The 25,000-nt window shown below is 44.3% G+C and overlaps 1 protein-coding gene across 15 annotated transcripts in view; it reads right to left on the bottom strand.

Moving 5' to 3' along the window:
- Positions 1-25,000, bottom strand: part of LOC123774747 (heterogeneous nuclear ribonucleoprotein L) — a 204,739-nt gene that overhangs the window by 57,824 nt on the left and 121,915 nt on the right. Inside the window, exon 1 of one of the 15 annotated variants that reach the window (XM_045769307.2) lies at positions 6,375-6,578. The exons of 13 other annotated variants lie outside the window; for them this stretch is intronic. In XM_045769307.2, coding sequence (XP_045625263.1) covers positions 6,375-6,412 — 38 coding nt within the window. In that variant the 5' untranslated portion in view covers positions 6,413-6,578. Of the gene's footprint in view, positions 1-1,537; positions 1,577-6,374; positions 6,579-25,000 lie in introns of those variants that run through there. One more of the 15 variants, XM_045769308.2, reaches the window with a different exon arrangement.

The raw sequence follows: 25,000 nt of genomic DNA, 5'->3' as shown, positions 1-25,000 counted from the left end.
AAATATAAGGAGGGGGTTATCTTGAGGGTTATCTTGAGATGATTTCGGGGCTTTAGTGTCCCCGCGGCCCGGTCCTCGACCAGGCCTCCACCCCCAGGAAGCAGCCCGTGACAGCTGACTAACACCCAAGTACCTATTTTACTGCTAGGTAACAGGGGCATAGGGTGAAAGAAACTCTGTCCATTGTTTCTCGCCGGCGCCTGGGATCGAACCAAGGACCACAGGATATCAAGTCCAGCGTGCTGTCCGCTCGGCCGACCGAGGGAGGGGGGGAGGGTTGTAGAATTTAAAATGCTCGTCAATAACGCCACCTTTGTGCTCTGGTCGCTTTTGAATTATCCCACGGCGAGTGTCGTCCTGCTGGCAAGATTTATTGTTGGTCTAAGACGGCGACTTTACCTTAGTTGGGAAACTCAAGCCTGGAGCATGGACGACCACTTCAGGTTAACCGATACTGAAGGAAAGCCTTTAAGTGGGCTTATGGGGACTTTCAGCCAAGGCTTTCGAAGGAGCTTCATATATGATCACAAGATAATGAATATATGAATATTGTGAATATATATTGTTACGGTTGTCTGAAAATATTTAAGCGTGAGGAAGTATTGGACAGCTTGTAATTCTAAGTGGAATTTCCCCCAAGATCTTTAAGCCATAGAATATTTTTATGAAATGGGTATAATTTATATTTTATTCATAGTAATGGGCGTCGCAAGCTATAACAATAGTGTAGCTTATCAGATGACTGTGGACGATGTCAAAAGTCCCTCGCGACCACCTCCAGCATTCCTACTGTCGCCACAACTGTTCACCTGAGACAGTCAAGCCAGTCAAACCCCGCTTGTAACTGCTACCACCACCACACGCTCGTAGCAATCGCCTCTAACGTTATTTCAGTGACTAGCATCACAGTAACGAGAGATCGTGACAGTGATGGTAGCGGCGACAGTTACGTTCATGACTAAAAATACTAGGGTACGTGTTCGGTGATGTTCCCTAGCCTTTACCACAACAATGCTATGCAACCACACCAACCACTACTTGTACACGTAACATTCCTTACAATAAGACGAACCCCAGGGGCTTGAGCCTTCACAGGTTATAAACAAACTGATTTCTGATTAATTAATGATGAAATCTCAACCTCTTGAGGCGTAACCTTGCCTTGTCAGTGGCTTGGTCACCTAAACACTAGCTTCTTGCAACTAAGTATAGCCCCCGTGATACAGAATGGGACTACTACCAGCCCTATAAAGGCTTTGAAAATACTGCAGGTATGCAGGCGATGAGTCACAATAACGTGTCTGAAGAATGTTGACCAGCCCCCACACTAGAAAGTGAAGGGACGACAACGTTTCGGACCATCCTGGACCATTACCAAGTTACAATCTAGATACCCATACCAAGAATAGTAGTTTTTGTTCAATAATATACCCAAAGTGATTTGTGCTCTTTTATTTTTTAGGAAAGGGGAAGCGGCGACAGAGTGCACAGAAAGCAAACGACTTACAAATGACTCGTCCAGCTACAGACGGCCTACCTGAACACCATGGTTGACGAGACGCTTAGCACAGCTTACCTGAAAAGAAAAGGAAACATTAGTAATTTTAGTGTTATTATCTATTTTAATCACGAATTAGTCTAGTCTATTATGAGCTGCTCATAAATTAATTTTATAATTGTTTTCCCATACACGCCCGCTCATATTAGCGATATATCTCGTATATGAGGTGGATGGATATGGTCTCTCGAGGAGAAGCCCGATGCGTGTCGTTTTCTTCAGAGAGGATATCAGATCGCGTCTGCAATTCTGTGTCCAGTATTAGCTTCCAATATTCAAGTATCTGGAATTTATTATTGCGGAAAATCAATCTTTTCGGTGCCATTAGATGACTGGCTACCCAGGTCTCCCACCAAGGTCATTTTCATGCCAATTTTGGTATCGTTCGAAAAGAACGGTACAACGTTTACGTATTTTTCTAAACACAAAGTCAAGAGCAATGGTACACCGACATTTTTGTGGCCGGTTTAGTCAGAAAATTTAACAATCGTATCCAATATGTAGTATACAGTATGACCTTGAACGATCTCAGACGGCTGGGTTATAATTATGCAACATCATTTGTAGCAATATGGAAGTTAAATCTTCAGAAAGAAGAAAATTAAGAAAAATTCTGAGAATGAGTAGGTGAAATTACATATGAGCCAGTACACTTGAAGAAAATATATCGAGCAATTGGAGTAACCATTATCTGTCATATACCTAGCATATGGTATGATTTTAAGAGATTCCATTTGTATACATATATCTAGAACATTCAGGGGAGGAATTTTTTCAATAATATCTAACTTATACCACAGACCTTCAATTTTGTGTATGTTATCCTTTCGAGGATGATACCTAATACATATAGCAAGCTGCCAATACGTCACTAAGGGTCATTCACACCCACACACAACACGATCATTGCTGTCACACCTAGTCCACGCTCTCGCACCACACGGGGTTTAGTTTAGTTCATTTATTATGCACCCCATACCCATCTTGTGGGCGGTAGTGGAAAGGGTTACAGAGGCACATAATGGGCTCAGGGACTGAACCCCACAATTCATTTAGCTAAGCAAGTTACAATCTTGATGAGCTAGTTACAAAATTCAATATAAGTCATCACATCAACAATGGGTTCGAGATCGACCTCAAGTACAGGTTCTAAATTAAGCAACTGACATATGTGGAGAGCTAGTGTCAAAATTTATATGTTTGTCCTGCACACCGCCCCCCATCCAGTGGGCAGCGGTGGATAGGTTACACGGGGTGATCAATAAAACCCTAATGTTTTCAACACTTGTCTTGCTCTCGCACAATAACGAGGGGCTTTACACAGTGTGCAGACCAAGCTACAAGATGGAATGTGGAAGGGAATGCTAGAGTATAAAATGTGGCAAGTGGCAAGTTATAAAACTCGAGCGCCGAATAGACTAACATTTATCTATTCTCTGGGTAAAGTTTACAAGATCTGCATTACGAGCCACACTTCATTGCCCTCCGAGTCCTTGAAGCATGAGAAAGGCAGTATCCCGTGGGGAAGGTGCACGGTGCCAATATTTCCACCAATGACCGTTCCCACTAGGACTTTACTAGAACTACATAAACTACATAACAGAACTACATAACTAGAACTACACAACTGTAAGAAGTTGCACACTACTTCCAATTCCCACTGAGGAACTAAACCAACGAAGGAGCTAAAGTGATGATGCCCCTCTCCAATTTTCACGGCAACGTCAGCCGTAGATCCCAACACACACAGGGAGGCATTAGTCTGTTGAAAACACATTCTTTGATGCCGAACTTCCAAACTTTCTGAACATTGTAATAAGCCCAAAGTCCTCCATAACGAGGGGGCCAGATGAAAAGGGGGAATTGCCTAGCGAATAATAGGTGTTCGCCATCTTAGCCGCTTTATGTAGAGCACGCAGGGTATCATTAGAAAGAGGCAACAAAGAACACTACCAAACTATGAAAACTTCGTTAATGCGAGCAAGTCAGACCAGATGTAAAGCAATTCGATATTTTGTCTATACTTTCCATTCGTTAAATATACAACCTTACTCCAAAGTATCTTCACATACATTTACCTGACAAGGAAATTTCCAGTCTACGGGAGATGAAATTAAAGTACAGTATCTACGTAAACAGAACTATGGTAAACATTTCAGATAAATTGACAATGTAACAGCAGCATGACTACGGTCTGTTCCAGCAATGCAGTATATCAATCCACTAATAAATACGAACTCGCTAATACATTACCTTATTACCTACAAAGATCTTAAAATATAAAATATTATACAATAGTCCTATTTACCACATGATGGTATAAGAGGTGTGTAGTACCCAGATACAAACCTCTACGGGATAGGATACTGAATTCACAGAGTAGACATGCGCTATAGTCAATGCTACATACATACAAATCTTGCTATTTAGGTACCATGGTACAAAATGTGTTCAAGACCTTACAGTACATAACAATGCTCTTACAGCTATCCAACAACTGGCATAATGGGAGCGCACTAAATGAAATCAGATCTTTCACTCACAGCCCCATAAAAGAAAAAAAAAAATATGAGAATTCACATTTATAAATACGATTTCTACAAATACAAATGTTTTGGCCTAATCCTTCATAAAACATACTGTAATCACCTGCAGTTTAATATATGACCTAATGAACGATGTACCGCACAGTCAATTTAAATATAACTTTGATCCTAATTTAGTTAAACTACATGTAGAATAGTACGCATGAACTGAAATGTAAATCATTCAATATACGCATGTGTTTTATTTACATGGTGCTTTAGGCAAAAAATAAGCAGAAATTTACAATCGAACAATAAGACCTCAGGGACGGAAAGTCTACCCAGCCCATCAAAGGCAACACACCTGGGGTGTTGCTATGGTTACGCAACATGGCATTAGCCCAAGGGAAGGTGAACAATTAAACGAGATTTACTCAATATCAATACCAAGTTATAAAGGTATTCCAAGCCCATATTACGGTTGCTGCAAATGACCAGGTGTAATGATGTAGTGTGCAGTAATGTTAAGTCCACAGAGGGAGATCTAGTGAGGGTTGTGCCAAATAGCTTGCAGACGAAAATGATGAGAAAAACATTGATTGTTTTTAAAACGGCAAGTTATGGGTCCGCTGGTAGGTTAGGAGGGCAGGAAGTTCTTTGAAAGATTTCAAAAAGTCATGAAACCCGTTAATTGAAAGTTTCCTAACCTAACCGAGTAAGCCGGAGGACTCAAAACAGAAAACGGGTCAGTACATCACTTCCGTGAGCCGATTTTACTGCAAATTACGCCATAGCGCGCATGCGAACGAAAAGCGGCGTTATTTTATGAGGACGGGTTACACAGACATATTTACACGTGTCCTAGACGAGCGGAATAGAAGGAATGACCGTTATTTACAGTACAATATAATTACAACAAGCAATTCTAAAAGGTAACATACTAAAGGTAACAACATGCTAACCAGTGAAATTCAAGACTGCCACTAATAAATAATTCCCAGCAATAAAACTTTTGCGGATAATTTACATAAAATACTTTTTCAATGGTAAATTTTGTACTGTTCTTTGAAAAAGAACTATGCTGCAGAGCCTCTATTGGTACACTTTGCAACAAACTACGAGCATCATTACTTTGGCAACATAGTATGTGCAGAAACTTCCGATGCAGCTACATTTTACCAGGTTTAGAAATTGCTCAACGTCACTTCCCCCACACCTTCAGATTTTCTGCAATTCTAAACATCTGTCCAATATGATCACATAATGGACAGATATGGCTAGTAGCTACAGTAACTACACCTACATAAATAAGTAGAGGCACCACGTAGCATAAATCAAAGTTACAAACTATCCAGATACCCCACACCCGCACACAAGTTTGGAACAAAGAAACAAAATTAGTGATGACCAGAAGATATTCTTACAGGGATACACCTAATTATTTTAAATAAATAAAACAGGAGACGGTACGGTTATTAAATGATTGTGGAAGAAAGCACATTCAAAGTGCCGAGGGCCGCGAGCAGTGGCGGCAGCATCACCGGTGGGTGGAGTTATCCCATCTTGGTGATGGGCGGGCGGGCGAGTGGATGGGAGGGTGGACGGGCAGGTGAGGGAGGGACACAGGGTGGGATAGCGGGGAGTGGCGGCAGAGTTCCGCGCAGGTTCCCACCACCGGTGAGAAGAGCCAGGCCCGCCACCGCCACAGCTACACACCCAAGTCCGCACCTATCTTTTACACACCACTTCACGCACAAACACAGGTAAATCCTGGGGGAAACGCCACGAGCACAGATGGCCGTGTGATAAGGTAGGTGTGAAGCAAAGGGTGGGGCCTCAACGACCAGGTTCTCACACAGTGTTTACACCACAACTCGTGACGGTGGCGCCAGCTGCTCGGGCGGCCGGCCACGTTGCCACCACCACCACCTTCTCCCGTCCCCACACTCACACCCAAAACACCTAGATACACCCAACTAGCGCCGCCATCATATCTACGCAACCAGAAGAGAAGGAGGGTCCAGCACTGCACCGAAGAATTGAGCAAGAAGCAGGAGCCAAGCGACAGAAACAACCCAAGCCGGCTACTAGAGACCCCGGCTCCCGGCAGCCAAACAGTGGGGGCGAGAACTAGCGATGGCGGCGGCGCTGTAGTAGTTTACTATTATTATTGTGGGGGCAAGAGCAGGGTGCTACCCTCCACTGTGCAGCAAGCAGCATCAGTGGCAGTACATAGGTGCGGTGGCAGTGGAGGAGTATGTGCTAGTGGTGCTAGTGGCGGTGGCAGTTACCTGTTAGCCATGCTGCCGTTGAGCGCAAACTCCCGCATCACCTGTGCGTCTTGCACTGTCAATCAATACACGGCTGCTGCGCTGCCAAACGCACGATGACGTCCGATAGACACCCTTAACACAAACAAATCCTAACTTGCTCCTTGTGCAATATAGAGGACCGCAGGTTTCAAGCGGGAAGCGCAGCGTTCCACGGAGAGGACAAACACACTAGCCAGCACTGTAGCCTCAGCGGGTGTCATCGTACCCCAGCCACGTCCACGTGCACCACCATAACGCTAGTCACACTGCCGCCACTGCTGCACACCTCTCGGCAAAATAATAGTCACGGCGCTCAGTCCCCGTGCCGAACGCGGGATTCTTGAACTTCCAATATTATCGACAGAGTTACTAGTAACTCCTGTAGGCATATATTCTTGCTTCTAACTGACGAACTTTATGAAAATATGATGTTTACTTATGAAACGACTTAATAAAATGGGCATTAATTTCTATAAATCAGATTCTATGCACTGGGGACCTGAAAACTGCCTTTGCAACTGCCCTACCGGGATAACCAGGCATAAGTTCAAACTATATACAACAGATTTTTTTACAAGTAAGCTCTTCATCCAATTTCCTGCATATTGACAGCGTTTTTCTACGGATATTACTGCTTACCGATTGCTTCAAAACAGCGTTACCTGGAGTGTACACCATTGTCTATACTGTATTTCACACTATTTATTACAAGAAAATACAGGCGTGTAACACTTAAAACTGAAGGTGCCTTCTAAGTTATTAAACGCTGTTATCTTGAGGGGAACGGATCCTACAATGGCCAATGTCCATATGCAAATTATACAAGGTAAAAACTTGTCAAAAGTATGCAAAAATCGAGCAGGAACGCATTCGATTTGTCTAATGTCACAAATGGCTTCCATTAAAGCCAGGTCTGGGTTCGATACGTGCTTACATGCTCTGTGTAAATATTTACATAATTTAATTTATAAAACGCTTTCAACATTATACAACTTTTCCTATCACTGCGACTGAACATTAAGCTACTGAAACCACCTCCCCCTCCACTAACTTTCACTTTATAATGTGATGGTGTTCCTAAGATAAAACCCTGAGCAATCTACTTTGGATGAACTGGGCTGTTGGTTTGTAATTGGACGAAACACTGAATATTTTGAGGGGGAGGGAGGTGTGATGTGATTTATATCCCATACTTTTCAATGGGGCTAATGTTAAATATTAGGCCAAGCCTCTTTAGGGATTATTTCCATGTGTAGACTTAAAACTAGTTCCTCTAACGTTTTCCAAATATAATTGATGATGCGGTTCCAATAATTTAGATATTTGATTTAATGGTTTTGGTTAGTAAAATGTTCTGCACGTTCACCGGGTGACTTCAACATCCTGCCTTTTATGGACTTGTGCCTTGTCTATTCTTAAAATGCATAATGATTGGTTTGGTATCTCTTGTTTGAAAGGATTGTTGTAGGCTTTTCTTTGCAAGTTTGGCTGGATTTTAGGTTTAAGTTGTCAAGTGACATTTACGACCTATTGTGACCTAGCACAGTAGTTGAAACTAACCTCACTGTTCTTCACAGTGGACCTCTTCAATGGATATGTTTACTGGCTCTGACATAAACACAATGTCTACTTTTGTTCTGGGAATATCTTACGTTATCTGGGAGGATATTGCAGTCTTTTTTTTTTTTAGTAGAAACCAAACAGAATATGGCATGAGAAAAAGGAATACTGGGGCCAGTACAGTATCCTGGGACTTCTCATAGTGGACGATCCCAATTATACTTTGTCGGTTATCGAATCTTTTTGGTTATGTTCCTTATTATTGTTAAGGAAATGAGAACGACACGATGATACAGCCAGTAGAGAGGGGGAGACAGAACAAGTAGAAAGGGGGAGATAATAGAACAACGATGATTGACGAGAAAGCAAGAGGCGGCTACAGAAGATGGGAGAATGGTAGTAGTAGTAGTAGGGGTTAAGAGCATAAAAGTGAGCATGGTAGGATACAATCAAGGGTGATGGGATAAACCCAACACAAAGCCCAGGAATTCCTCAAATCTTGGCTATGTTTAGTTGGTGAGACACCAGTCACCGACCAGCCAGCCCTTAACATTTATGCACCTACAATTTTTATATCTACTCCAGCGTCCAACCCGAAATGATTGAGAAATTGAAGAACAAATTCAGACAAACGCACTTTAAATTAGAAGCTCGACAAGTCGTTAAACCAGGCCTGCAAACCAGAGCTTCCCACCACCACAAACTGCTCTCCTCCCGCACCAACAACGCCCACATAACTTCCTCTTAATTAAATCTGCTCCCCTTCCCACTTCACCAAACTTCAGAAAAGAAGAGTTAATTTGGAAGGAACTTTTACGTCCCACCTCTACAATATTTCTTAACTTGATAATACAGCGACCTTCATGGTGCAGGAAGTCGCGCTCAACTTTTACTGCCGCTACCACAATATCTTTTCTCAACCCCAGAACCACACACTATCGGCACGCTCACCCGCCAACCACAATTTTTCTGAAGCATACAATCATGTTTATATGACAACACCCCCCTCTTCCCCCTCCCCCGCTCTCCCTTCCCCAACCCAATCCCTCTTCCTCAGGAGAGGGGGTTCATAAGCCACACTCGACTGCACTCAGAATGTTGGTTCTCTCCTCCATTTAAAAATAAAATGAAAAAGTGGAGGTGGAAGGAGGGGGGGGGGTTGTGTTAAATAGGGTCATAGGTCCCCTCAGCACTCAATAAGTACACGATACACAATGCTGTGCTCTACATTTGACGATGCATATCAATTTGGTAAGGGTCTGTTGTATTAACTGCTCATCTTTAAATATTTTGGTAGTTTTCAACAGTTTTTTATCTATATGTATAGATAATACTGTATATACAAGAACGTATACATGTGACGGAGTTGGGAGATGAATGTGGAGATGGTGAGTGTGGGGGGAGAGACTTGTGTGACAAATTCTGCCTAATCGACTCATCCCATCCCGAGTTAAAACCCTGGTGGTGTTCCGACCATGTAGCAGCTCCTAAAACTCAACCCTCCAGGAGCTGTCCAGCCAAGCTTCCACTTCTCATCGATGCCTGGTATGACACCATCTCAATCCGCTGACGATTTTTCTGGCCGAGACACCACCGAAGGAGACGCCGCAAGCACCTTACTCATCATCATACATCACTTAATGCCAATACCCACCACCATCTCGGCCCACAATGCCAGGCCACAGGAAGGCGAGGCTGCTTCCCCAACACACTATATACCATCGCGGAATAAAGGTGCAAATCCCAACACACAGCTACGGACAACATCCATTCTTTCAAGCTTCCAAGGATTTGGAAGTAATATTCTGCTGTCTCATCTCTTAAGATTTTCCTCCTCTCGCCTCTTATTTTCTCCCTCAGTTTTTGTTTTCACAAACCTTTTTTTTTTTATTCCATTACCACAGTCCCCCCAATCTACTTACAGATCCCGTCCCCCTTCCATATCTTTCTTGACTTCCTTGTGTTCCTTACCTCGCTCGGTACCACCACCCACGTCTCTCTTATGGCCTATTGAAGACACCTAACAACCACCTATCAGAGAATATTTTAGCTTTCTCTACTGAAATAGGAGTCCAAGGCTCAGTCACGTTCACTCCCCGCCACGCCACACAGCTTACCTCGCACATCTGGTCAACGGGAAAATAATGAACGCTGCCAAAGCGGGTGCGACTCACATTTTATAAAAACATTTGCTTCCCGACTGATACAATAACTATCGTGTTTGGCCATATTATTGCGACAGAATTTCATCACACACAAAGCAAAGTTACCCAATAATTGCGTCAAGCTCTAGTCTTGTGGATACGTCGTTTGGGGCAAAGTCCAACAATATGAGGCAACTTCTTAACGAATTTCGTCAATACGGATATCATCTTGCATTTATCACAATCACACAAGTGATAAATATATAGCAGGGTAGTAACTGTTCCAGTTTAAAGTGATTAAAGATACAAATTTAACGTTAAATTACAAAATAAAAAAAAAGCCACATAAAGCTAAATGATATGATTAAAGAATTTCCAGAAATTTTACTCATATTTGTACCCTGCATTTGATTATGGAATCTAGTTGATTAGTTACATTGTGAACCTGGATTGTACCGGATTGGGGTTCCGAGTTCTTTTACTCCCCAATGTGCTAGCTTGGTCCAACAGGCTGTTGCATGGAAAGGCTCACACCCCCCCACATATGAACAACTCCACAAGGGCCGTGACGAGGATTCGAACCTAGGTCCAAGGTCATCCCAGACGCTGCCTTTATCGACTGGTAAAAAGAGTTGAAATCGAAGTTCTACTGAACTTACTGGATCCTGCAGTCTCTCCCCCCCCCCCCCATATCCACTACAGTCCTGTTGGTCAGGCACTTTTAACAACTATAATAATAATAATAATAATAACAATAATAATAATAATAATAATAATAATAATAATAATTCTTACAAGACATTTTTTAACGTCTACTTTTGTTCTGGGAGGATATTTAACCGTGGGCCTGTATGTTCACATACAGAGTTCTCTAGTTGTGTCTATGGCACCTCTACTCTTCACTACTACTATTCTGTATTTCCTTGCCAGTACGTTCACTCCAATATATGGTTGTTGTGCAAATTTGGGACCTAGTCATCCAGCATTTTCTATGTACATTATATTTGATACTTCTCTTGCTTCCTTTCTTAAAAGAACATTTTGCGAGCTTAAGAGACGATCCCAATAACTTAGGTGTTTTATCCCGTGTATGTTCTGTGTTCCCCCTATACTGATATAGCACTTTTCACCCACTTTTCATGCAGAGTATCCTGTAATTAAATCCCATCAACTACTTAGGGCAAAATGTACATTTTTATTGCACTACTTCAATCGCAGCAGGTACTATTACCATTTTTTTACCACTTTGTTATATTAAGCTGACAATGTCACACTACCTCTGACCTAACTTGTAGCCGTCTGCTACATGTAAGCTTACCAGTGCTCCTGCCTGTAAATAACAAGGCAGCCTCAGTTATAGATGAAGTCGTCTAGTGTGACCAGACAACGGAATCACGTTAAGAAGCCGTTTAAAGCAAACAATTTGAGACGTCACTTGGGAAAAGTGGTGCATGCGGAAGGTTCGTCCATCATCTAGCCATTTAGGAATTTATGAAAATAGAACGCTCCGAGAGGGAACATTTATGAGACTTTCAACTGTTTAAAGGGCTGCACAATGTCATAAGTTCTGCTTTTGCTTCTGCAAAAGCTCAAAGCTTTTCGGTGTTTGAATGTTTTGACATTTCTCCATCGGACCTACTGTAGTTACCGAGTTAGACAAAAATGCTGATTTTGCGGCTTCATCAGTGTCGTGAGTTTTGTTTATACGAGATAGTATGAGATATTTTGCAAGTATGAGAGAAGTTCCGATTTTTTGTTTTGTTTTGCAGCGAGTTATTTATTGATCTTCCATGAGGCTATAAATTTTAAGGCCTGATTGTTCCCAAACTACACTAAAAAAGAGCAGGCAAGAGAATAATTTACACTATGAAAATATTAGAGGAACGGATTCTAAATCTACACGTGGAAATTGCTTCACGTGAGACCAGGAGGCACGACAGGAAGTGCCAAATAACCCCCTCCCCCCGGTAGAAAAGCAGAGGTTCAATAGGAACTCTGCGACAATTCTATTAACAAGATTTTTCAACACTCCCCCTTTAAAAATTAGGAGCATACCTGGAGAGGGTTTCGGGAGTTCTTGAACTTTCACCCCTGCCTGGGGCCAAGCACAGTTAGTCGACCTCTCACGGTCTTCAAAAGATAAAACACCTCCAAAGGATAGCTGATCAATCATGCTGCGATTCATAACCACGACTTAGCAGCTGCATCTGGCCTAGTTGGCCAGACCCCCAACCAGAATGGCTGGTCAGAAACAGCGGGGACAATGATTCCAGGAACCAAGTCAAAGTAGGGATCACCCTAAGTGCATAAACCATGTCTGGTTTATGCGAACCTGTATCGTCTAGCCAACCTTGTAATTAAAATTCACTGCCCGCAAACTGTATGAACACATCTCCTTAAATCGCTGTTACTCCATTATAATCAACCTCGCCCCATTCCAGCGTTAACCCCTTAACCGTGCCTACACCCCAGCACCTGCGCTGAGTGATGGGCCCAGCTAAAGGTGTCAGTTTCATATGCCGCTCACTGATCACGCCTTAATTATCTTCTCCTTCCTCTCTTCCCATCCTGTCTGTTTCCATCGATTTACTCTCCTCCCTCAAAGCAATACTGGGCAATCATACCTATGAAGTTTAATCGTCTGTGATCCGCATTAAAAAAAAGTAACTGGTTTACATGTTGTCGATTTAGGTATTCTAATCTCGTGGTCCGAAATGGTTCTGGGCTTCCCTGGTGATTGCCCGATTGGCTTCTCTGGTGACTTACTGTTCTGGAGTTAATTGTGCCAGCCTGCAGGACTACGGTCCGTCACAAACCGGCAACTACAAGAAACTTCACAAGTAAAAGGCTTCATATGTTCCAGCCTGTGGAACCTGAACACAGGGTTGTTCCTGCCAGCAAAGGTATGAACGGAACACGTTCATACCTTTTCTGGTAGGAAGTAGCGTTACCGGTTGATACCTGCTTAAATTAATGGGGTTCTGCGAGTTGTTGTTCTCCCCAAGCCCGGCCCAGGGCCAGGACTTGTTAGAACTTGGTCCAATAAGCTGTTGCTGGTCTCAGGCTAGGTCCCAAAATTGCACAGTAGAATAACATACTGGAATAACATATTTCTTGAAGTGTACATGTGGGAGTGGGCGTACACTTCCTGAAGTGTACACGTGTGCGTACATGCGAATTCGTCAAGGAAGTGCGTACACTTCCTTGACCAATTCACAACTCCAGCAGCGGAGCTCCCTCAGTACAGTCTTACTTTGCCAATAATTCAGAACTTTTCCTATATACCGTGAGTAAACTGTAATTCAAGCCATGAACTGACACGCCAATTTGGCAACAAGAAGCGATAAATAATATAATTTTGGGGTGCTCAATGGTATATCGGCCGAGGCAAGTCTCCAAACTTTGGCCGTAAATTATTAATATCAAGACTGCCTGAAGATTAACCAGGGAGAGCCGAGCTAGAGTCGAAAGGGCAGAAAGAAGCGCGTCTAGCTGTGGTAGTGGCGAAGAATGTTAAGAAAGCGAAAGACGGAAATTAAGGTGAAGACTTCGGGACGCAAGAGATATTGTAGAAGGTGAGCACCAAAAAGTATAAACTAACAAGCATGGTTGACCACAGTGCTTCTCACAGAAGTTGGCAGCATCTAAAATAAACAGAATACCTAAAAGTGAGCCTTCAATTTCCTTCTCAGTGCCAGTACAAGAGGTAGTACAAGGGGACATCGGTGGAAGCTAGCTAACTATACACAGTTGATTCCAAGACTTTGAATAATTGTCTGTGTGCTTATATTGGGTATCGGCAAGTGGAATGCAATAAAAGACCTTGAAATCATTTTATTTTAACATCGAGAGGTAATATGAGCGCCCGGTAGAGAACACTGGGAGGCAGGAGGGGGAGGGGGGGGGTTGTTCACTTAGCAGTAATTTTGGGAGCTGGCTGTACACCTGACTGACGGGTCGTATGACAGAAAAACTAGTTGGGTAAAGGCTTAAGAACATAAGAACAAAGGCAACTGCAGAAGGCCTATTGGCCCACACGAGGCAGCTCCTATCTATAACCACCCAATCCCACTCGTATACATGTCCAACCCGCGCTTTAAACAATCTAGGGACCCCACCTCCACCACGTTACGCGGTAATTGGTTCCACAAATCAACAACCCTGTTACCGAACCAGTATTTACCAAAGTCTTTCCTAAATCTTCTGCTTCTGATTAGTGAGATTAGAAGGGACAGCGCAAAGCCTGCACCATACCCATGTGGAAAACAAAAAACTGTCCCCCTCCCACCTTATGCATGTGGCAGAATTATGAAAGGCCTAAGCCAATAGTACTATATCACTTTGAAGGGGTATTGAAGAAACGGTTGCCAACCATCTGGAACAGAACGAGTGACTTTTCTGAGACAGGAAAAAACGAAGCCGTCGTCGGTGCATTATGCACAGCTGTAGTGGCGGTAGATACGAGTGATATTGTGGAGCTCATTTATCCGTAAGAAACCATTAGATCCTCACAGACGATCATTGGTGCTGTGGTCTCGGTACCGAGTACATTTAGGGGTGATCCTGAAAGACATGGGTTCGAATCCTGGCCGGGTCAATTAGAGTTCTTAGTGACCTATGGCTTGCGTGTTCCTGCAGCTTTCTAATTACCAATCTTTAGGGAAAAAATTAATTAAGACTTTCACCAGACCTCTCGCAGCAAATGTCATTTTGTATACCATTTTCCACAGCTCACGGCAATTTAATTTTATCTTTTTCCCCCCTGCATTTTAAATTCAGGCCTCCCCCCTCCCTTGGGCCTCCTAGCCAACGTCAAGCTCGCGTAAACCTTAAGTACCTAGCACGGCCTCCACGCTAAAGTGCATCCGCCGAGTGTGAAGCACTGAATCCAAGAGGGCCATTTCCTGGAGGGTGGAGTTCGTATTTACCCAAGTGGGCATCAGGGGAATGCCAAGGGGCGCCTCTCTGCTCACGGTGTGGTACTATCGTGTAGGTCCAGCACCCAATTTCGCTCTTGCATCTTAACCCCATGATGCTCACATTGATTACTTTGATTCACAACAATGAGAATCATTTACTTTAGAGACAAGTGTACATTTGCGTATTTTGTTTATAATACAAAAAAGTAGCTAATTAAAAACCTACTTTTTAAACTGAAGTGCTAGGAACAAGAGCGTGGTGTGTGTATGAGGTCTAGATCACCCCACGAGACTAACTAGCTCATCCTCAACCACTATTCCCATCTTTGCCTCCGTCCCCTACACTTTATTTAATACAAACTTATTTTTCGTTACTAACATATATAACGCACAGTATACCTTTACAAGGAGGATGTTTAGGGCTGGTAGAAACTAGCAGCAGTAAGGGGAGCAGGCGGGCGCACGTGAATGCGTCACACACTCTGGAAGATGCCTTTGTTGGTGTTCCGGCAGAGCGAGCCTACAAAGCCTGCCCCGTGTGATGCCAGACAAAGGCAGGATAACCTGAGCCATGGTAAAACCGAGGTTAGCGTCCCCTCGCCCAGAGGCCCGAGTTGCTCACTCTCCCTATCTCGCCTCCCCCTCCCAACATCCGCCACCCTCCTACACAATCCTCTACCACTTCCCTGGCTACAAAAGTTTCATGAACAGGCCGCCGCCACACGCACGAGCTTGCATGGCAAAGTCAATGTACGAAAAGAACGGCTCTGGAATCCTCTTTCCAAATCGGGTAAATTAAAACTAGAAAACATTGTTCGAGAAATGGCTGTTTACGCTTTGACAGGGTTTAAAGTCCCAAGTCGCATTATTGATTCGGGACAAGGTTATTTAAGACAAGAAATTTGCAGCAGTGGATTAACCGGGGTTTAGTGTCTGGATGCCGTCATTCCGGCCCACTTGGTGGCCTTCGTCAGTAGACACCCAAGCCGTAAGTAATGATTTTGGGAAGGTTGTGTTGGGGCTGGAGGTCGTATCTCAACAGCCTCCATGAAAGTCAGAGCCCCCTGTGCACTACCTCTATCTTCGACATTACCTCAAGTGTTAATGATAAAATGATGAGTTCTGATAAAAGCGGGTTCTACACGTAAGATGCCTACTTATCATTCGATTTCTTTAGTCTCTAAATTCTGGTGTTGAATTTTTATCAATAAGTTGCTTTGAAACGTCGGTATTTGGGTAATATGGAAAATTTCGCTTGGTAAAGGCGACCTATTATTAAAAGCTTTCAGATCTTCAACACGTTAGGTATCTTGTCCGTTCGGAGCAACAAATCTATCTGGTATCGCAGCACCAAATCAATAAGTATGCAGTGCTGTATGAAGACAATTCACAACATATGCAGATCATTCACAGGCAACATCCAGAGATACCCAAGACAAAGATGGAGACCTCAGCAACAGGGGCGGTGCCATAAGAATAACCTTATTGAAAACAACTCTGGCTTTTAGCGGGATTAAATTACCTCTAGAAAATATTCAGGCAAGTCCCCCTACGATGGTTATGATGTACTGGAGGCAAAGATAAACAGTTGTCACCTGATGTTACTAACGTTAACGGTAATTATGCCTCATTAGGACTAAGGAACCTCATGTCTTGGAGCAAACTACAGACCCATAATCAATGCCTGTCACAATTTTAATGAACAAGTGGGAACAACAATTTATAATGGCGAGAGAGGTATTAAGAGATATTAATGTTACTTTATAATGTTATAAAGCAAGCCAAGTAAGCCAGCATGAAGGTCATGACTAATGATGCGTACAAGGTTTAAAAAGAAATCGGGAAAGTTCTAGCAAATGCCAGGGAGAATTGGGGCTTCCGTGTATTGAGGCACGAAGCCTCTGGCAACGTTAGAGGCCATCAACGACCCCACTATGAATAGCAAGCAGCGCGAGATCCCTTACCAGGAGAAACTGCTTCAAACAGTGCCTCCCCTCACCCCCCCCCCCAAAAAAAAAACTATATTCCCAGATGAGAGTGAAACAAGATTAAGCCACTCAACTTTCCACTTTCCCAACAAATTCCACCCCTACCATCCACTCTAGCCTTCCATCTATACCTGACACCATCAATATCAGCCAATAAGATTTACCTGGACTTCGCCACTGAGCCCTTGCAGCTACACACCTTTACAAGACAAGGCGATATACTTTCAATGGCAATATTGATGAATAAGTTACCTAAGAGGTGGCACGGGCATGAATATCCCGTAATTGGTAGCATTTTTTTTTGTTTGTGAATGTGATCTTTGGTCGATCAATGGCAATAACGCCTCCATATGATCATATGCGCCAAAAGTCGGAGAATTTAACATGGACACAAAAGAACCCGCCTCACCCCAGCTTCTAGACGCACAGGATACAAAATCCCCATTTACCACAGACTGCTAGTAGGCGACCAACGCACAAGGATCCTCGCATCTCACCCATGTAGGACAAATACAAAGCATATGACAGTAGAGGCACAGAAGAGTACGTAGATACTGAGGGTGCTGTGATGGAGGCAGGGAGTTACAGCATAGATATATAGAGGTTCTGTGGAGATCCGGGGGGAAGATAGGAGGATGGAGATACCCGTAGTGTCTACCTACCTTGTGTAGCTTCCGGGGATCAACAGCACCGCGGCCCGTCTAGTCGACCAGGCCTACCGGTTGGTTGTCTGGTCGACCACGGACGCGGCTGCTCGCACCTCGACTTACGAATCACAGCCTGGTTGATCAGGTATTTATTGGAGGTGATTGTAGAGTTTTCTTGAACACTGAGAGGCCGGCCAGTTATGATCCGTACGTGTGGCGGGAGTGTATCGTAAAGTCTTTAGTGTGAGGGAGAGGAGGTAGCGGAAGAACGGAAGTTGGTGCTTGTGAGCTAAGAATAAAAGTCGAGATATAAAGGGTATAGTGGGCAGGGGATGTGATAGGAATGGTGTGGTAGGGAGGCTACATGATGAAAGTACAAGCCTGACAGTCCGATCCTTATGACCATAAGCAGCTTAGGACCCACATGAAATACCAGTATTCGGTAATGCAAAGCTTTAAGCAGCTTTCAGAAGCCCCCAATCAAACACTGTTGACACATACAATCCTCACCAATGTTATCACGTGGTTGACAGTGGTAGCCAATTCATAATTATTAAATACAAACAACGGTAATATACGAGGAGTACAAATAGCACGAGATGCGAGACAGTAACACCGAGGGCTTACAGTGTCAAGCACAATAGATCATAACCGTGAAGTTACGACAGGTTCTCCTAGCGTCCTTCCGGGCGGAAATACTGAAAGTTTCGTGAGTAGGGAGAGAGGCTCCTTTTGACAGCTTTGTTTATGTCCTTTATCACAGGTATGATGGCCCGGATAACCATGTTATTTTTACCTCGATCCTCAAACCTATCTCAATCGTCAATGACACCCTAAAGGCCTTTATCATCCACCATATTTCATGCGCGCTGGGAACAGACAACACGTTCACTTACTTGCAGACATCTTCATTAAAGATATCTTTACTAAATCAAATGAACCAGAAACAGTGTTTAATGTCTAGTACACACACTGAAGCTAGCTATCGTCAATAATTGTTGGCCAACTTCAATAAAGTCTGCGTCAGCTGCAAACACACCACTCTCCTCAGCATCAAAACTTGTCCTTGTAACAAAACGAAACTTGTTTGCATGCCGCTTTGAACTAGGCGACCAACATTACGGCATCGCCATGACCAACCCAAGGCGGGAGGAACTTGGACCCAAGTGCCAAACATGGAACGAGACGGCCAGCAGTTCACCTACAAAAGCAAATGGAAGAGTGTGTACTGTCATATGCGGAGAAACACGAGACAAAGAGACCAACAGAGAAAGAGTTGATCATTGGCGAGGGGTAGAGAGTCAGGGGAGGAGAGCGAGGGGAGGGGAGAGGGGAGAAGAGCGAGGGGAGGCAGACAAAGGGACGACAGGTTGGGGACACGCGCTGCTGGGGTTGTGGCAACATCCACCAGGTGGGTCCACATGTCCTCTCTCTCACACCCATAATCCAAATTACACCATCACCACCCTTGCTACACCCACCCTCAACACCTACCGCATAGCCGCCGCCGTCACCCTCACTACACCACCCACGAGAGGATTGCCAGCAGCTGCGTTTACAGCCCATCCTCCTAAAATGAAAGTACTTATAGTAACCATTTCGTGGAAAGTACCACAATGTAGTAATGGAACGCCAGACAGTTGACTTTTATTATTGAATTTGTACAAGCCGGTACCTTTTATAACCGCAACAAGATCTAACCTAACCTCTCCTAGCAATCCATCACTACATCTTGTAACCAAGTGGTCGACAGTCCTAATAAGTACTATCATTTCAGGAGGTACAGTACTATCATGTCATTAAAAGTCTGCTTGGAAAAGTTTGTTCTGAGCACGGGGCCCAGCAAGCACCCCTGATGTTCTGAGCACGGGGCCGATTGATTGATTGATAAAGATTAAGCCACCCAAAAGGTGGCACGGGCATGAATAGCCCGTAAGTGGTGGCCCTTTTGAGCCATTACCAGTATCAAGAGCTGATACTGGAGATCTGTGGAGGTGCGACTGCACCCTGCGTGACGGGAGATGTCTCCCGTGAGCACGGGGCCCAGCAAGCACCCCTGATACTTGGACCCAACTCATTGTAACACGCACACCTCCCCCCTCCCCACTCCCCCAACGCCCGAAATCAAAATTGTATTAATTTTTAGTGTTGAAATTTTGCGTTGATGAATTTATCACCCTACCTACCTTGTGCTACATACAAGGTACCTACCTCCCTTAATTACATTTCATGTAGACGCTTACTGTGCTTTTCAGATTACAAACTACTTAATATAAAGGTTTCTTATGGCCAAAATTAACCGTCATCCTAATCTCATCCCATTTGTTGTTTGTTTGTTTACAATTTAGATCAATCCGTTTTGAATCAATATTCTACTTATGTACATTCCCGACATCTAAATAGAATCGATTGATTGATAAAGATTAAGCCACCCAAGAGGTGGCACGGGCATGAATAGCCCGTAAGTAAATATAATCTTGCTAAACCACCTGTTATAACGTCCAGCGTCACGTCACCTAGTGGTGGGTCGTCTCACTGTTCTCTTGTCAACTTGAACTCTGGCGCCGGCGTGCGCATTCTGGTGTAGGAATCACACCCTGGTTAGCCAGGTACTCTGTTCCCTCACTTCCATTATGACAGTTTGATGGTAGATATACAACAAATTAGGATACGCCTTCAATGATTTCAAGCAATTACATCCAGATTCCCTGTGCCCTCTTCAGCACGTGATAAAGCAGCCCAACCACTTTGACTTGACGGTAGAGCGACGGTCTACCGTCCAGGTCGGCGTTCAATTCCTGACAGTCCAAGTGGTTGAGCACCATTCCCTTCCCCCGTCCCATCGCAAATCCTTATCATGACCCCTTCCCAGTGCTATATAGTCGTAATGGCTTGGTGCTTTTCCTTGATAATTAAGTGAAATAAATGGTGTTCATAGCTACGCACATGGGCGTAGCGTACACATTCGTACTAATAGCAACAATAACTAAACCCTTGTACGTAGTTATGACACTTCCCCCCCCCCCCTCACTTGCCCAAAACAGCTGTGGGCAGCTGCACCCAGCCAGCCACCGGTCCGCAGGAGCCAGGCGGCCACCCAGTGGCAGGAGCAGCTCCAGGTGTGAGGTAGGTGCAGTATCGACCGTCGCCAGAGGTACAGTTCCCCCCCACGCACCATAAGAGAAGCCAATTAGGGCAGCAGCGGCAGACTACTCTACCCTCGGGTCATCACCTACACAATTTAGCCAGCTTATATTTTAATGTCATTTTTTCCCTACTTGGGCAACCTTACAATGAAATAAACAAAGATCAAATAAATCAAGTTAACAATTGGAGTAATCACTCCGTAAAATTGAGGACATTTGATGATAAAAGCTGCATGTTAACTGCTACAGTCATTACCTTTATTACAGATTAACGCCAACAATGTTGTCTGAAGCGAAAGTCGAGGTGAACCAGACGTTACACATAGGAACAATGGCTGATCGAGGACCGGTGTGTCCACTAGCATTACACAACCCTCTCAGTGTGACCCCAAGAAGCTTATTCACCTTTGTTGTCTCCAATGAATCCAGATTCAGTTCGTTCAATCCGCCTTTGGATTGAGCGAAAAGTATTACACATTTATCGAGTTTTATATACAAATACAAAAGTATTTGTATTTGCAAAAATAAAGTAGCATTTCGATTTAGAAAGTTGCACTATGAATTGCCAAATTTTTAATTTATATTTCAAACTCCAGAAACCCGGTACCAGACGCTCTTCCATACCACACTGACCCACATCTTTACCCCCCCCCCCCCCCCCAGCACAAACACTAGAATGTAAGAGATGTTGCTTAACACTATCTATAGCTGAGTGGATAGAGCCTCTGCCTAACATACGTGAGGTCCGTGGTTCGAGTCTCCTAGAGCCCAGGTGAATGAAACCTTAGGATGTGCGTGTTGTTAAGCACTTACACCTTACCACCACACGTCATTGCTGCTTCTAAAACACACAATACCACCATGAAACTTTTTTTATAAAACACAAAACTACACTTGAAAAAGGGGCAGAGATAATTTACACAGATTTCGCAAACAACCACACAAGACCAGAAGGCATGGCAGACTATGCAGAATACCTCCGTTGAAAAGCAGAGGTGTAATAGGTACTCAGAGAGAAGTATCAACATCAGAGGCCCGAGACTGTTCAACACTCTTCCACTACACGTAAGGGACATAACTGGCCGATCCCTCACAGTGTTCAAGAGAACTGGATAAACACCTCCAAAGGATACCTCATCAACCAGGCAGTGATTTATACGTCAGGCTGCTGGTTGGCCAGAAAGACCCTGGCGACCAGGCCGAGGGGACGCTCAGCCCCGGAAATCATTAAGATAACCGAAAGGTGGTTGTCATCAAGAATATTATCTAAATTAAGAGGAATACAAACAAGATGTCTAGTTGAATAAACAAGATGTAGCCACTTTTAAATTTAGCGAAAATAAAATAAGGACATAAGTGGAAAGGCGAACAGTAATAAACTTTTATTACCTTCTCGTCACTCCAAAAGCAGATACGACAAAAACTAATGAAAGATTAGTTTTTCCACTACCTTTCCACTACAAACACGCACCCTGGCAATCTTTAAATAATACGTGTCGTCACTTACAAGCCACCAAACCAACAACAAATTTAAAGTGTACTATCTATTTTTGTGCAGACTAAAGCTATAGTAATGTGAGAATATAACTGAAACCCGGCCCCGGTCGAGTGCCATGTACCGAGGTACACAGCTACAGAGTAAAGGAACATGGCATCAGAGGGGGGAAACCTGATGACCCATATTTCCTTACAGCGTCTATAAGCGAGACCCTGGCGATCACGCACCAACTTTTACAACACGGGATATTTTAAGTAGGCCCGTTGGCATGCACCCACATGCGGCAGAGTCGTATTCGGCCCATCAACATATTTACTGCCTCATAAATAATCCCTACCACATGGCCGCTACTGTGAACAACTATACTGCTACCCAGTTAGCACAGTAATGGGCAGGCTAGCAAGAGCTCCGTCCCCGGCGAGCGATTCGAGATTCAAGTAGAGAATACATAGGCAGGTGAGGGAGACTATCTGCTAGGAAGAAAGAATGGAAGGAAAGATATGCGAGATTATCGAATTCATAGCTCAGAAATGTGCATATGCCTGAGTTCATACCACTCAAATGAGATGAATGCGAAACAGTAAACAAATGGTTCAATAGGCAATGCTGGGAAGACAGGATAGAACCAAAAAAGCAAGGGAAAGGTAGAGAACTTTCAAAACACACACACAGTCACAACAACCCACCCACACACGAGCCAGAAATAAGTACATCTGAGTTAGGAGGGAGACCGAGAGGCAATTTGAAAAGTCACTGCCGCAAAAGAATCCAACCAAAGCTGTAGCATCGCCATACAAGAAAAGCAAGAAAATGTTACGTATGCAAGGAACAACAGATTCTAAGATCCTTACAAAAGAATCAGTGTGGAAACCAAGCTTGCAATATAAAAAGTGCCCAGAAGAAACACTAGATGGCATAGTAGTCACCGTAATAAGGGTGTTAAAAAAAAACTCCCCCTAGAGCTCCTTCCACAAGCACCCTCTTACCCTCCACGTCTCCCCCTCTCCCCTCCCCTACCGCCAGGTCTCCCTCTTAGCAGTCAAAGCCGCCCAGCCACTCAACAGCACGAGCGCCTTGAGAGCAAACATGCCAAATCTGTCGCCGACTAACTGATGTAAAATATCTGTCAGCTGCGAGCAGCGGGGTCTAGCAACCTTATTGACCGGCTGCGGGGACATTGACCCTCTGAAGCACCCAAGATTATACAACCCCAGAGGTAAAAGGATGAGAGGTAAGAGATTATCTATCTTGGTTATCTTGAGATGATTTCGGGGCTTTCAGTGTCCCCGCGGCCCGGTCCTCGACCAGGCCTCCAACCCCAGGAAGCAGCCCGTGACAGCTGACTAACACCCAGGTACCTATTTTACTGCTAGGTAACAGGGGCATAGGGTGAAAGAAACTCTGCCCATTGTTTCTCGCCGGCGCTTGGGATCGAACCCAGGACCACAAGTCCAGTGTGCTGTCCGCTCGGCTCCCTAAATCGGCCTACCGGCTCTAAAATCTAGTGATAAAGCAACTAATGAGTGAAACAAACTGTGAACACACAGTTAGTGAACACACACTAACTGTGAACACACAGTCTCTACGTCCAGGGGGACGTACTGTCCGCTCGGCTCCCTAAATCGGCCTACCGGCTCTAAAATCTAGTGATAAAGCAACTAATGAGTGAAACAAACTGTGAACACACAGTTAGTGAACACACACTAACTGTGAACACACAGTCTCTACGTCCAGGGGGACGTAGAGACTACGCCTCAGGGTTATTTTGGACGTTCGGGAGTTATAGTAGAGCCTTCAGGGCCTGGGCAGGCAGTGTCCTTGACTGAGCAAAACGCAAGTTAGCTCCACAACCAGCCAGGGGAACGCCACGCCTCCTACACCTTTCATCCGCGTCTAAATCTCTCAGTACCCCATATGCTAATGTGGCCTGGAAGCTCCAGGGAAACGGTGACTAGTGAAAACATTTCGGGGAGCGAGAGGGAGAACAAATGGAGGCCCATTTGGACACCATTTTGGGCAGAAATGGACCCGCCCCCTCCAGGTACGTCACTAATCCTAAAACTTTTGGTTCTAAATCTTTCTAAATCTCTAAAACTAAATCTTTGGGAGAAGGGGTGATATTTCTTTTTAATAAACAAGATCGACCCCTAAAATATTCAGTTTTAGTAAATCTATTTTAGAAAGCTCATTAAGATGAAGTAGGCGACGTTCAGGGTGGGCAGACAGGCCTCGCCAATCACTGGAGAAGTTACTGAATTTCAACCGTTTGGTTACACAAGGCATTAAATGCTTGAAGGATGATGAAATGACAACACAGGAGGGGCGCAGGCGCAAGTGCGAGGACCGGGGGAAGGAAAGGATGGAGCAAGTAGAAGTGGGGATGAGCGGCCAGCACGGGGGCGGGCGAAAAAGCAGGAAGGGGGGCGGGAATAGAGGCTGTTGGTTAAGGAAAGGTGGGGGGGGGGGGGGGAGGGAATTGGGGCAGAAAGGTGAAGGAGGCAGAGAAATTGGGAAGCGCCTCTTGCTCTCCCACAACATACAAAAAGAAAGGGGGGGGGGGGGACTAAAACGCACTAACCCAAGCCACCCACCTAACCTGGACTAGGTTCTGGAGCCGCTCTATACTCCAAGCCCGGGGCTGAACCAGGTCTGGTCCTAGCTACGCATACATAACGTGGATATTAACGAGCTGCTTTTTATAGT

This window comes from Procambarus clarkii, chromosome 68 (assembly GCF_040958095.1).
Source record: "Procambarus clarkii isolate CNS0578487 chromosome 68, FALCON_Pclarkii_2.0, whole genome shotgun sequence".
Classification (NCBI taxonomy): Eukaryota; Metazoa; Arthropoda; class Malacostraca; order Decapoda; family Cambaridae; genus Procambarus; species Procambarus clarkii.
The sequence above is the reverse complement of the archived record's forward strand: the minus strand, read 5'-3'. Positions and strand labels throughout refer to the sequence as shown.